The following is a 15,678-nucleotide window of genomic DNA, read 5'->3' on the forward strand; positions in this document are numbered from 1 at the left end:
GTCCTCCCACTAGTTTTGACCATTTTGTATGCCCTTGTTTTTAATTGTATACCGTCCTTTATTTCTTTAGTTAGCCACGGATGACTGCCTTTTCTTTTACACCCTTTCCTCCTCACTGGAATATATTTTGAGAGTTGTGAAATATCTCCTTAAATGTACGCGACTGTTCATCAACCATCCTACACTTTAATCTATTTTCCCAGTCCACTTTAGCCAACTCTGCTCTCACACTTTTGTGGTCTCCTTTATTTAAGCTTAGTATGCTGATTTCCACCCAATCATAGCTTATGAGTGGAAATTCGAGTACATATTAGCACTTTAGCACTTGGTTGTGGTAATGGTCATTCATCACATGAAAAAAGTCAAACCAAATGTTATCTTACAAAGTATCATGAATAATACCTCTTGCATGTGTGCCAATGTCCCAGTTGGAACTGCTTCTTCCTCCCCAATGCCACAGTAAATCTAACATATTGAATCACATTGCGGAGGTAATGGCCCGAAAATTCCGGTCGGAGGCTTCCCGCGGGCAATTGCCTTCCGACCGGAGTATTTTACAAACTATCTGGTGGTCTAGGAGGCGCCCTGGATTCTGGTGGGAAGGCCTTCTCTTCCCACGCTGCGAAGCACACTCCCGTCTGGAGGGTCCCCACGCAGAAGATGCAGTCTTGCGTGACTGCTCAGCCAATCAGGTAGATAGTTCACAGGTTCCCATTAGTAACACTGAGACTCGCGTATCTACGAGTTCTCAGTGCTATTAATGGCGAAAAAAAACAAACACACACTAATAAAAAATAAAAAACAGACCTCACATAATTAAAATTAATTGCAATTAAAGTTAATAAATGCCTTAGAAAAAACAATATATTTCCTATTTTTTTTTACGTTTTGTAATTCAGGTTAAAAATAAACTTGCCTTAGTGGGCAGAGTTTTTAACAATACATTGTGTTTGTTTTATTTTATTTTGTTATGTTTATGTGTGTTTTTATAAGAACATAAGAAATAGGAACAGGAGTAGGCCATGCGGCCTCTCGAGCCTGCTCTGCCATTCAATAAGATCATGGCTGATCTGATCATGGACTCAGCTCCACTTCCCTGCCCGCTTCCCATAACCCCTTATCCCCTTATCGTTTAAGAAACTGTCTATTTCTGTCTTAAATTTATTCAATGTCCCAGCTTCCACAGCTCTGAGGCAGCGAATTCCACAGATTTACAACTCTGAGTGAAGAAATTTCTCCTCATCTCTGTTTTAAATGGGCGGCCCTTATTTTAAGATCATACCCTCTAGTTCCAGTCTCCCTTATCAGTGGAAACATCCTCTCTGCATCCATCTTGGCAAGCCCCCTCATAATCTTATACGTTTCGATAAGATCACCTCTCATTCTTCTGAATTCCAATGAGTAGAGGCCCAACCTACCCAACCTTTCCTCATAAGTCAACGCCCTCATCCCTGGAATCAACCTAGTGAACCTTCTCTGAACTGCCTCCAAAGCAAGTATATCCTTTCATAAATATGAAAAACAAAACTGCACGCAGTATTCCAGGTGTGGCCTCACCAATACCTAATATAGCTGTAACAACACTTGCGCCTGTAAAAGTAGGCTATGCGTCTGCTTTTTCAGCTCCAGCTTGACAGATCAGAAAAGCCGGTTTTCAGTGCATGCGCATTGCTTGCTGAAAACCGGCTTTTCTGATGTCTTCCCAGGTCCGTAGAAACTTCGTACAGGCCCGGGTCATCGGAATTTCTACCCCAATATATAGCTTGTGGCTGTTTAGTGATTAAATAACTATATTAGCCTCCTTAATCACTGGTGAAATTAGCAGCATTTGGGATAGAGTAGCCCCCATTGAATTTCATACTGAATCCTCACTTTGGGGATTTTCAAATGCAGTATTCTAGAGCAAGACAAGGAACAACTCGAGTTATATAATTGGACATTGAATAGTACGTTCTAGGCTTATAATTATCTCTTAATATAAAGCAATGAATAAAGCTACATATATATTTCTTCACAAAAGTATTTGCACTAATGTCATTTTTGTTAAAGATTGTGAAGACCAAAGCTATCATCTTTGGCCTCTGGCACAAATTCTACAACCGATTCCATTCCCCCACCCTGGCCACTGCCTCAAGTTGAAGCCAACTGTTTGCAACCTCAGTGTCCCATTTCACCCTGAGCTGAGCTTCTGACCCCATAACCTCTCCACCTCTAACATCGCCCACCTCCACACCTGTGTCAGCCCATCTGCTGATGAACCTCCAGACTCTGCTATTCTCATCATCATCATCATAGGCAGTCCCTCGAACGAGGATGACTTGCTTCCACGAGTTCACAGGTGTTTCGATGAAGGACCCAATATTCCAGTCCTGAACTCCAATTGAGGAGGTGTAAGATGCCTGTGCGTGAATTTTTTTAACGTGCAGTGACCAGCACCTTGCACACCAGCCACCACACGGGGTTGGGAGAACTAGGTCTTGCTCCAGGGGCAAGGATTAACCAAGACGACTGGAGACCTGCGCTGCCGCACGGATCTAGCGCGCATACATATCGCAGTGTGGGCTGGCCTGTGCTGCCTCTGGGCCCTCGGCTCTTCTGGGTTCCGTACCCTCATCTGTCGCACCTCCGCTACGATCTTTAGCCGCTCCTTCGCCACAAACATTCATCACATCTCGCCACAAGCACTCACCGCTCATCTTCCCCGACCTTCCCACTCCTCTGTACCTGGGTCCTGCCCACGCTCCAAAACGGCGACCACGGTTTTGATGACCTCACCCAGTTGCCCATCTCAAAATCGGCGCACACTTGGAACAGCTCGCACTGGAGGTTGAAGTAGTATGCCGCTCCAGCTCTTTTATAGCCCGACCTGTGGAGCTGTTCTCTCGCAGGTCGGGAGGCCACTATCCTAATGCTCTCTTGGCTGGCCCCCAATCATGAACCATCCACAAACTTCAGCTCATCCAACACTCTGCTGCCCATATCCTAACCCACATCAGGTTCCATATCCTAACCCACATCACCCCTGCGTTCACTGAACTACATTGGCCCCCCAATGCCTTCAATTTAAAATTCTCATCCTCGTGTTCAAATCTCTTCACTATCTCTGTAACATCTTCTCGCTCTGCAATGCTCCAAGAACTCTGCTTTCCTCCAACTCTGACCTGATGTGCATCCTGCCGTCCCCTCGCCCCACCATTGGCAGCCATGCCTTCAGCTTTCCCTCCCTAAACCTCTGCCTTTCCATCTTTCTCTTTTTTTTTTAAGACCATCCTTAAAAGCTATCACCTTCACCCCTCCTCATATCTTCTTTGGCTTGGTGTCAATTTTTGTTTGATTACACTTCAGTGAAGTGCTTTAGGACATTTTTCTACGTTAAAGGCACTGTATAAATGTAAATTTTTGCTGTTCTGCTTTGCACTTGTAAGTATTACTTCTGAATTATCAGATCTTTCTCATTTGCTGAATAAATTGGGTATAATATTGTTCATTGTATAAAATGAGTCAGGAATTGGTAACACAAGTGGCATTTACATGGGATTATTTTCTAATTCGTGCCTGTAAATCTTTTTTCTACTGCCATTGTGTTATCCCTAATAGGTATAGCTGTTCCACCTCCCCTTTTTCCCTCTCTATCTTTTCTAAATATGTTATATCCTGCAATGTTTAATTCCCAGTCCTTATTTTTCTGTAGCCATATCTCATTAATCCCTACAATGTCTGGTTCCTCGCAATGCATGATTGCCTCCAACTCCCCTGTTGTGTCACGGATGCTGTGTGCATTGCTGTACAGAAAGTTTAACTCATTTTTAATAGGATTTCCTCTCACTTTATGTTTAACCATCTTTTTAGACTCTTGTTCCATAACTCTATTTATTCCCTTGCCATCAATGTCTTCCCTTACTTTCTTTTTTCCTACGCTCTCAATTCCTGTTTTGTTTATATTTAGGCTGGTTACATTTCTTGCAGATCTCTCCCCCATCTTACTAGTTTAAAGCTTTTGCAACCTCCCTAGTAAGACAAAAATAGAATCCATATGAATAGAGATTTAAAAAAATAAAGATCAATCACACTAATAGGTGTAGTATACAGACCACTCAATAGTGGAAGGGAAGTGGAGGAAGAAATATGCAGATGAATTAGGAAAATGAGTAAAAAACATAGAATAATAATCATGGGAAATTTCAACTACGATATTGGACAGAAGAGGTAGATAAGGGGATAAGGGAATGGAGTTCCTACACTGTGTACAAGATTGCTTTCTAACTCAATATTTAAAAGCCCAACAAGGATGGATTCACTACTGGATCAATAATGAGGAATGAACCAGAGCAGATAAGAGAAGTAAAGGTAGGGGAACATATAGGCAATAGTGACCATAATATAATACACTATAAGATTGAGAAGGACATAAGTATGATGAAAACCAGGCTAATAAATTGGAGAAAAGCTGATTTTGAGGGGCTGAGAATAGAACTTGGGAAAATAAAATGGGCAACAATATTGACAAACAGCAATGGAAAACATTTAAAACGGTGTTCAATAGAGTGCAGGAACGATATATTCCGCTAAAAAGAACAAACTAAACACGAATGAGACTCCATGGATGAATAAAGCCATAAGGGAACAATTGAGTGTAAGGAAAGAGGCATACATTAAGTAACCAGACAGCAGGGGAGTGCATGATGAGGAAGAATACGATGAGATTAGGAGAGAAGTAAAAAAAACATTAGGAAGGCAAAGAGGAACTATGAAATTAAATTATCAAGGAACATAAAACAGCACGAGTCCGGGGTCGGTGAGAGGCCTATAAAGGCCAGCGGGAGTCAGGCAGTTCGAGCAGTCAGTCGAGGAGGTGGGAGCTCGGAGCAGCGCGAGTCCGGGGTCGGCGAGAGGACTATAAAGGCCAGCGGGAGTCGAGCAGTTCGAGCAGTCAGTCGAGGAGGCGGGAGCTCGGAGCAGCGCGAGTCCGGGGTCGGCGAGAGGCCTATAAAGGCCAGCGGGAGTCAGGCAGTTCGAGCAGTCAGTCGAGGAGGCGGGAGCTCGGAGCAGCGCGAGTCCGGGGTCGGCGAGAGGCCTATAAAGGCCAGCGGGAGTCAGGCAGTTTGAGCAGTCAGTCGAGGAGGCGGGAGCTCGGAGCAGTGCGAGTTCGGGGTCGGCGAGAGGCCTATAAAGGCCAGCGGGAGTCAGGCAGTTCGAGCAGTCAGTCGAGGAGGCGGGAGCTCGGAGCAGCGCGAGTCCGGGGTCGGCGAGAGGCGTGCTGGTGCAGCTGCAGGGAGAAGGCAAAAAAGAAGTAGAAAGAAACAGAAAGGTGACGTCACAGCCAAGGGGGTAAGTGATTGGCTGGATTGGTGAGTAGTTTTTCTTTTTTCTCTTCTATAACAGTCAGTAACTTTTAACATTGTTGTTGTCAATTTAAGTGTATCTCAGGGTTAAGTCATGGCAGGGGAGCTCGGTCACGTGATATGCTCCTTCTGTACCATGTGGGAACTCAGGGACACTTCCGGTGTCCCTGACGACTACATCTGCGGGAAGTGTATCCGCCTCCTGCTCCTGACGGACCGCGTTGTGGAATTGGAGCTGAGGGTGGATTCACTCTGGAGCATCCATGATGCTGAGAACGACGTGAGTAGCACGTGTAGCGAGTTGGTCTTACCGCAGGAGAAGGGTCCACAGCCAGCGAGGGAATGGAAGACAAGCAGGAAGAGTAGTGCAAGGAAGGTAGTGCAGGGGTGCCCTGTGGTCATCCCCCTGCAAAACAGATACACTGCTTTGAGTACTGTTGAGGGGGATGACTCATCAGGGGAGGGCAGCAGCAGCCAAGTTCATGGCACCGTGGCTGGCTCTGTTGCACAGGAGGGCAGGAAAAAGAGTGGGAGTGCGATAGTGATAGGGGATTCAATTGTGAGGGGAATAGATAGGCATTTCTGCGGCCGCAACCGAGACTCCAGGATGGTATGTTGCCTCCCTGGTGCAAGGGTCAAGGATGTCTCGGAGCGGGTGCAGGACATTCTAAAAAGGGAGGGAGAACAGCCAGTTGTCGTGGTGCACATTGGTACCAACGACATAGGTAAAAAAAAGGGATGAGGTCCTACGAAACAAATTTAAGGAGCTAGGAGCTAAATTAAAAAGTAGGACCTCAAAAGTAGTAATCTCGGGATTGCTGCCAGTGCCACGTGCTAGTCAGAGTAGGAATCGCAGGATAGCGCAGATGAATACGTGGCTTGAGCAGTGGTGCAGCAGGGAGGGATTCAAATTCCTGGGGCATTGGAACCGGTTCTGGGGGAGGTGGGATCAGTACAAACCAAACAGTCTGCACCTGGGCAGGACCGGAACCAATGTCCTAGTGGGAGTGTTTGCTAGTGCTGTTGGGGAGGAGTTAAACTAATATGGCAGAGGGATGGGAACCAAAAACACAATTTCTAAATTTACAGATGACACCATATTGGGGGGGCGGGGGGGGGGGGCGGCGATAGGCAATACTGAGAAGGACTGCAACAAATTACAGGAGGACATTAATAAACTTGCAGAATGGGCATATAATTGGCAAATTAACTTCAACACCAAGAAATGTGAGATATTACATTTTGGTAGGAAGAATAAGGAGGTCACAATACTTCGAGGGTGTGAGTCTAGGTGGGATGGAGGAACATAGGGATCTCGGAGTACAAATACACAAATACCTAAAAGTTACGTCACAGGTTAGGAAGGCCGTAAATAAAGCTAGCCAAGCACAAGTGTTTATTTCTAGAGGTATGGAATTGAAAAGTAGGGAAGTTATGCTAAACCTATATTGAACCTTGGTTAGACCACACTTGGAGTACTGCATACAGTTCTGGTCACCATATTATAAAAAGAATATAGAGACACTGGCTCGGCTGCAGAAAAGATTTAGAAGAATTATACCAGAAATGCGTGGGTATAAATATCAGGAAAGGATGAACAGGCTGGGTCTCCTTTCTCTTGAAAAAAGAAGGATCAAGGGTGACTCAACAGAGGTGTTTAAAATTATCAAACGTTTTGATAGTGGATATAGAGTGAATGTTTCCACTTATGGGGAAGAGCATAACTAGAAGCCATGAATATAAGATAGTCACCAAGAAATCCAATCAGGAATTCAGAAGAAACTTCTTTACCCAAAGAGTGGTGAGAATGTGGAACTCGCTACCACAGGAAGTGGTTGAAGCAAATAGCATATGAGAGCGAAGGGAATAGAGGGTTATGTTGCTAGAGTTAGATGAGGAAAGACTGGAGGAGACTTGAGTGGAGCATAAACGTCGGCATGGACTGCTTGGGCCAAATAGCCTGTTTCTGTACCGTATATTCTATGTAATCCTCGATAGATGGATGCTCTTTCTCCAGACATCATCATTTGAGGCTGTTGCTGTAACTATCTGTATTACTTTTATTAAAACAATTATAAGTTCATGAATTGTGTTTAGATTGTTAACCATTAATATTCTTAGATTTCAGCTAAAAGCGAAGGCTATTGAAAAATTCACCCATGAAATAGAAGTGCATGAAGAAATAAACGCACGATACAGAGAACGAGTAAGGCACTGTCACATGAATAAAAACCAATGCTCTTTTATTGCTCTTACAATAGAACTTTTTGTGAACGTTGTTGCATATTAAAGACATAATTCACCAAAACAATTACCACCAGCAAAAAATGATAGAAAAACACAAAGAAACAAGTAATATTGAGCAAATTAAAATTTAGTTTGATCTTTGGGCTCAGATTGCTAATATAAACTGCTCAGGTAATATTATAACAAAATGGCTTCTGCATAATTTGATTTAATGGTCACTCCCTCAACAGACTTGGTCTATGTGGCAGTTGTTTATGTTGACATATGACTATTTGGAATGGATTAGGTTGTAATTTGTGATCCTGCAGGTATCCAAGCTCTTGTATAACGTGAGTGTGGTATGTGGAGTCATGAAATGGATCAAAACCCACCATTTAATCCTTTAATAGTAAAAAAAAAATTAAAAGCTCTTTATCTGAATACACACAGCATTCGTTACAAGATAGATGAGTTGACGGCACAAATAGATATAAATGGATATGATCTGATCGCCATTACTGAGACAGGTTGCAAGGTGACCAAGACTGGGAACTGAATATTCAGGGGTATTTGACAATTCGGAGGGATAGACAGAAAGGAAAAGGAGGTGGGCTAGACTTGTTCATAAAGAATGAGATCAGTGCAGTAGTGAGAAATGATATTGGCTCAGACGATCAAGATGTAGAATCAGTCTGGGTGAAAATAAGAAATAATAAGGGGAAGAAGTCACTGGTGGGCACATTCTGTAGGCCCCCTAGCTACACTGTTGGATGAAGTATAAAAGAAATAATGGAGGCTTGAAAGAAAGGTACGGCAATAATCATGGGCGATTTTAATCTTCATATTGATTGGACAAATCAAATTGGCCAAGGTAGCCTTGAGGAAGAGTTTAAAGAGTGTATTCGAGATGATTTCCTTGAACAGTACGTTGTGGAACCAACCAGGGAGCAGGCTATCTTGGATCTGGTACTGTGTAATGAGACAGGATTAATAAATGATCTCATAGTAAAGGTTCCTCTTGGAAAGAATGACCATAGCATGGTTGAATTTCAAATTCAGTTGGAGGGTGAGAAAGTTGGATGTCAAACCAGTGTCCTGATCTTAAATAAAGACATCGTGGGCCGCCACGACCTGTGAGAAGACCAACGCAGGTCGGAGCTATAAATAGAGCTGGAGCGCCGGGCTCTGGAACATCATGGGCCGCCCCGACCTGTGAGAAGACCACCGTAGGTCGGAGCTATAAATAGAGCTGGAGCGCCGGGCTCTGGAACATCATGGGCTGCCCCGACCTGTGAGAAGACCACCGCAGGTCGGAGCTATAAATACAGCTGGAGCGCCAGGCCCTGGAACATCATGGGCCGCCCCGACCTGTGAGAACACCACCGCAGGTCAGGGCTATAAATAGAGCTGGAGCGCCAGGCTCTGGAACATCATGGGCCGCCTCGACCTGTGAGAAGACCACTGCAGGTCGGAGCTATAAATAGAGCTGGAGCGCCAGGCCCTGGAGCATCGTGGGCCACCCCGACCTGTGAGAGAACACCACCGCAGGTCGGAGCTATAAATACAGGTGGAGCGTCAGGCTCTGGAACATCATGGGCCGCCCCAACCTGTGAGAACATCACCGCAGGTCGGCTATAAATAGAGCTGGAGCGCCAGGCTCTGGAACATCATGGGCTGCCCTGACCTGTGAGAACATCACCGCAGGTCAGAGCTATAAATAGAGCTGGAGCGCCAGGCTCTGGAACGAGGTGGGCTAAAGTGCGGCGAATGAGGGTATGGGGCCCAGAAAAGCCGAAGGCCCAGTGGCAACACAGGCCTGCCCACACTGCGATATGTGTGTGCACTAGGATCGTGCAGGTCTCCAGTCATCCTGGTTCAACCCTTGCTATTGGATAAAGGCTGTGTGGTGGCTGATGTGCAACAGTCACCACAAGTTAAAAAAATCCACGCACAGGCATCTTCTACCACCTCAATTGGAGTTCAGGACTGGAACATCGGGTCCTTCATTGAAGCATCTTGTGCACTCTTGTGGAAGCAAGTCATCCTCGTTCGAGGAACCGTCTATGATGATGGGCAATTACAAAGGTATGAAGGCAGAGTTGGCTAAAGTGGACTGGGAAAATTGATTAAAGTGTAAGATGGTTGATAAACAGTGGCAGACATTTAAGGAGATATTTCATAACTCTCAACAAAAATATATTCCAGTGAGTATTAAAGACTTTAAGAGAAGGGAGACCCATCCATGGTTAAGGAAGTGAAGTAAAGCATGGTATCAAATTTTTTAAAATGGCATGCAAAATTGCTAAGATTAGTGGGAGGCCAGAGGATTAGGACATTTTTAAAAATTAGCAAAGAACAACTAAAAAAATATAGAGAGGGAAGATAGATTATGAGAGTAAACTAGCAAGACATATAAAAATAGATAGAGCTTCTACAGATATATAAAAAGGAAGAGAGTAGCTAAAGTAAACGTTGGTCCCTTAGCAGATGAGATTGGGGAACTAATAATGGGGAACAAGGAAATGGAGAACATTTTGAACAAATATATTGTATCGGCCTTCACGGTAGAAGATACTAAAAACATCCCAGTAATAGATAATCAAGGGGCTATAGGGAGGGAGGAACTTAAAACAATCACTATCACTGAAGAAAAAGTACTCTGTAAAATAATGGGACTAAAGGTGGACAAGTCCCTTGAACCTGATGGCCTGCATCCTACGGTTTTAAAAGAAGTGGCTACAGAGATAGTGGATGCATTGATTATATAATCTACCAAAATTCCTTGGATTCTGGAGAGGTCCCAGCGGATTGGAAAACTGTAAATGTAGGAGGCAGATAGGAAACTATAGACCAGGAGGCAGACAGGAAACTATAGACCAGTTCGCCTAACATCTGTCGTTGGTAAAATGCTGGAATCCAGTATTAAGGAAGCAGTAGCAGAACATTTGGAAAAGTATAATACAGTCAAGCAAAGTCAACATGGTTTTATGAAAGGGAAATCATGTTTGACAAATTTGCTGGAGTTTTTTGAGGATGTAACGAGCAGGGTGGATAAAGGGGAACCAGTGGATGTGGTGTATTTGGATTTCCAGAAGGCATTCGATAAGGTGCCATATAAAAGGTCACTGCACAAGATAAGAGCTCACTGGGTTGGAAGTAATAGATTAGCATGGATAGTGGATTGGCTAACGAACAGAAAACAGAGCGCGGGATAAATGGGTCATTTTCTGGTTGGCAAATGGTAACTAATGGGGTGCCACAGGGATTGGTGCTGGGGCCTCAACTATTTACAATCTATATTAATGACTTGGATGAATGGTCCGAGTGTAATGTAGCCAAGTTTTCTGTTGATATAAAGATGGATGGGAAAGCAAGTTGTGAAGAGGACACAAAATATCTGCAAAGGGATATAGAAAGGCTAAGTGAGTGGGCAATCATTTGGCAGATGGAGTATAATGTGGGAAAATGTGAGATTATCCATTTTGTCAGAAAAAATAAAAAAAGCAATTTATTATTTAAATGGAGAGAAAGTACAAAATGCTGCAATACAGAGGGACCTGGGGGTCCTTGTGCATGAAACACAAAAATTTAGAATGCAGGTACAGCAAGTAATCAAGAAGGCAAATGGAATGTTGGCCTTTATTGCAAGGGGGATGGAGTATAAAAGCAGGGAAGTCCTCCTACAATTGTACAGGGTATGGGTGAGGCCACACTGAGAGCACTATGTACAGTTTTGGTCTCTTTATTTAAAGAAGGATATACTTGCATTGGAGGCAGTTCAGAGAAGGTTCACGAGGTTGATTCCGGAAATGAAGGGATTGAATTATGAAGAAAGGATGAGCAGGTTGGGCCTATACTCATTGGAGTTTAGAAGAATGAGAGGTGATCTTATTGAAACATATAAGATACTGAGGGGGCTCGACAAGGTCGATGCACAGAGGATGTTTTCACTCGTGGGGGAATCCAGAACTAGGGGACATAGTTTAAGAATAAGGGGTCGCCCATTTAGAACTGAGAGGAGGAGGAATTTCTTCTCTCAGAGAGTCGTAAATCTTTGGAATTGTCTGCCCCAGAGAGCTGTGGAGGCTGGGTCATTGAATATATTTAAGGTGGAGAGAGACAGAATTTTGAACAATAAAGGAGTGAAGGGTTATGTGGAGTGGGTAGCGAAGTGGAGCTAAGCCCAAGATCAGATCAGCCACGATCTTATTAAATGGTGGAGCAGGCTCGAGGGGCCAAATGGCCTATTGCTCCAAATTCTTATGTTCTTAACACTAAAACAATTCGCTTTCTTGGTGGGGGGGGGTGAAAATTTATAAAAAGGGAAAATATATTTTTTGTCAGTAGTTTTCCTCTTATCTTACTCCTGACTGGGTTTATTGTACAGGTGACATCCCATTTTTACTTTCCCCCGTTATAAACCTATCATGCAGACTTCCATCTGGAGTTACCGCAAAGTGAACAAAACTAGAAACCTAGGAAATTTTATCCCACTGTCACTGTTAGATCTCCCACTGAGATCATCTAACTCAGCACAAGAATCCAACTTTTGACCTTCAGTGCAGTGCCACATATTATATCTAAGGCATGCGGGAAGCATCAAAATTAAAGTTGTTTATATCTTGCTAGTTTTATCTGTATAAATTAACATGTCCTTTCCACTAAGTAGAATTGCAGCATGAGTAAAGCAGGGAATAAAAATGATACAATCACCACCATCAACAATTACATAAGGCTTGCTAAAATTTCATTATTAACTGCACAACTATGAAGCCTCTCTCTGCCTGTCAGCCAGCCAGCCCAGACTGCTGCCGCCCATAGCGAGGTGGTGCAATCTACAGCTGGTCCTTCTAGACCCAGAGATGCCTGAGGTCACCCTGCAAGGCTATCTGCAGTGTACCTCACTGAAAGTCGGCAGCCTTCCACCAGCCATACATAGGAGCACTAGAATAGGCAAAGGAAAATAAAAGACAGATGCCAAGGCAATTCACAAAGGTGATTAGTTGACTTTTTGTTATGTAGTATTGGACTGATTCATTTATAAATTAGGTTTGGAATGTTTGTTTTATGACGGCGCTCATTTCAGCTTTGTGCCCAAGAAGACGCTGTGATGTTCTGTGATAATGGGATGGTAGGGTGGGGAAGTGTTGAGCAACGGGGATCTGGGGTTTCATTTAGAGGATGAGGCACTGACAGACAGTCCGTCCGGAACAGGGATCTGTTGCCTGCCTCTTCCTCCTGTTCCTCTTCCTCCTGAGGTGGTCACTGAACCCATGGTGGCATGGGCTGTGCCCACATGTTCACCAAGTTGTGAAGGATGCAACAGACCAACGCGAAATGGGACATCCACTCCGGCATGTACTGGAGGGCTCCTCCTGAGCGGTGAAGGCAATGGAACCGTTGCTTGAGCACCCCGATGGATCTGATCGATGAGGTTCCTCATGGCAGCATGGCTCTCATATGATTTATAAATTAATCAATCCAGGCAAAATACCATTCAGCTGAATCTATCATCTTACTGTTCAAATTACTGATGTTAATTAAGTGGAAATTTCTTAAACAAATGATCACTGAGTATCTGGGTTTTTTGCTCATTTTCTTTCTCCCTTGCTGATTTTCATCCTATCCCTTATCTCATGAAAGCATGAACTGCTTACTAGGATACAGTTCCATAGGTGCTAGTTTCCCTCTGGAACCTCACTCAGACTGCCCTATTATTCACATCTGAACATTGGCAGTGTATGTTAGTAGGTCATTCAAATTTGTGGGTCATGACAGCTGAGCCCAATCCTATCCTCATTTAATGTGAACACATCTGCACTTCTAACAGTGATTTCTTGGTAATATTCAGGATCAGAAACTCAGTTGTTTTGGCCAGTATAAATCTGGTGCACTCCAGCTGAAGTCAGCTAATTCAATACAGACAGGGGATTGAACTTGAGATTTTCTTGCTCTGCATGATTCATCTTTTCTACCCTTCTCATCTTGCTTCACAAATCTTGTATGTGCTTTATACCTTTGTGGCGGACACACTTGCTCTACATTGAGACTTAAATGATTAATAATTGTGATGCACGTTATGAGTTTTACTTCAATCATCAATCTTATTTTTAGAAACACTTTTGTTTCCTTCCCTGTTTATGAGCTACACTGCACCATGCACAATTTTTAAAAAATTTGTTCCGGGATGTGGGCGTCGCTGGCAAGGCCAGCATTAATTGCTTAACCCTAATTGCTCTTGGCAAGAGGATGGTGAGCCATCTTCTTGAACTGCTTCAGACTGTGGTGAAAGTAATCCCACGGTGCTGTTGGGAGGGAGATCCAGGATTTTGACCCAACACAATGAAGGAACGGTGATATATTTCTAAGTCAGGATAGTGTGTTGTCCTTCTAGGTGGTAGAGGTCATGGGCTTGGGAGGTGCTGCCGGAGAAGCCTTGGCAAGATGCTGCAGTGCATCTTGTAGATGGTACATACGACAGCCACGGTACGCCGGTGATGGAGCGAGTGAATGTTGAAGATGGTGGATGGGGTGCCAATCAAGTGGACTGCTTTGTTCTGGATTGTGTCGATCTTCTTGAATGTTGTTGGAGCTGCACTCATCCAGGCAAGGACAGTATTCCATCACACTCCTGACTTGTGCCTTGTAGATGGTGGAAAGGCTTTGGGGAGTCAGGATATGAGTCACTCACCGCAGAATACCCAGCCTCTGACCTGCTCTTGTTGCCACAGTATTTATGTGGCTGGTCCAGGTAAGTTTCTGGTTAATGGTGACCCCCAGGATGTTAATGGTGAGGGATTTGGCAATGGTAATGCAGTTGAATGTCATGGGGTGGTGGTTAGACTCTCGCTTGTAGATACTTATTGCCTGGCACTTGTGTGGTGCAAATGTTACTTGCCACTTAGCCCAAGGCTGAATGTTGTCCAGGTCTTGCAGCATGTGGGCATGGACTGCTCCATTATCTTGAGTTGCAAATGGCACTGAGCACTGGGCAGTCATCAGTGAACATGCCCACTTCTGACCTTATGACGGAGGGAAGGTCATTGTTGAAGCAGCTGAAGATGGTTGGGCCTAGGACACTGCCCTGAGGAACTCCTGTAGCGATATCCTGTGGCTATGATGATTGACCTCCAACCACCACAAAAAATCTTCCTTTGTGCTTGGTATGACTCCAGCCAGTGGTGCGTCCCCCCGCCAGCCCTCCCCCCCGGCCCCATTGACTTCAGTTTTACTAGGGCTCCTTGATGCCACACTCTGTCAAATTTTGCCTTGATGTCAAGGGCAGTCACTCTCACCTCACCTCTGGAATTCAGCTCTTCTGTCCATGTTTGGACCAAGACTGTAATGAGGTCTGGAGCCTGGCGGAACCCAAACTGGGCATCAGTGAGCAGGTTATTGGTGAGTAAGTGCAGCTTGATAGCACTGCTGATGACACCTTCCATCACTTTGCTGATGATTGAGAGTAGACTGATGGGACGGTAATTGGCCGGATTACATTTGTCCTGCTTTTTGTGGTCAGGGCACACATGGGAAGTTTTCCACATTGACAGATAGATGCCAGTGTTGTAGCTGTACTGGAACAGCATGGCTAGAGGCACGACTAGTTCTGGAGTACAAGTCTTCAGCACGACAGCCGGGATGTTATTGGGGCCTGTAGCTTTTGATGTATCCAGTGCGTTTAGCCATTTCTTGATATCCCGTGGAGTGAATCAAATTGGCTGAAGACTGGCTTTTGTGATGGTGGGGACTTCAGGAGGAGGCCGATATAGATAATCCTCTTGACACTTCTGAAGATGGTTGCAAGCGTTTCAGCCTTACCTTTTGCACTCATGTACTGGGCTCCGCCATCATTGAGGATGGGGATATTCATAGAGCCTCCTCCTCCCGTTAGTTGTTTAATGGTTCAATTCTCTTCCATATACGATTTATTGAGGGAGCTCTGTCTGTCCATTAGATGATTTTGTATTGATAAACACAGAGCAAATTTGGTTTCACCAGATTAGATTATTCATACTGAAAGAAAGGATGTGGCAGGACTACAGAGATTTTGATCTGATCTATTGATTGTGAGATCACTTAGCCCTATCTATGGCATGCTGCTTCCGCTTTT

At 44.3% G+C, this 15,678-nt stretch overlaps 1 protein-coding gene across 1 annotated transcript in view; it reads left to right on the forward strand.

Moving 5' to 3' along the window:
* ccdc83 (coiled-coil domain containing 83) overlaps window positions 1-15,678 on the forward strand; it is a 183,209-nt gene that overhangs the window by 50,076 nt on the left and 117,455 nt on the right. The window contains exon 3 of the mRNA XM_070872795.1: window positions 7,464-7,548. Coding sequence (XP_070728896.1) covers window positions 7,464-7,548 — 85 coding nt within the window. The remainder of the gene's footprint in view (window positions 1-7,463; window positions 7,549-15,678) is intronic.

This window comes from Pristiophorus japonicus, unplaced genomic scaffold (genome assembly GCF_044704955.1).
Source record: "Pristiophorus japonicus isolate sPriJap1 unplaced genomic scaffold, sPriJap1.hap1 HAP1_SCAFFOLD_368, whole genome shotgun sequence".
NCBI classification, from domain to species: Eukaryota; Metazoa; Chordata; class Chondrichthyes; family Pristiophoridae; genus Pristiophorus; species Pristiophorus japonicus.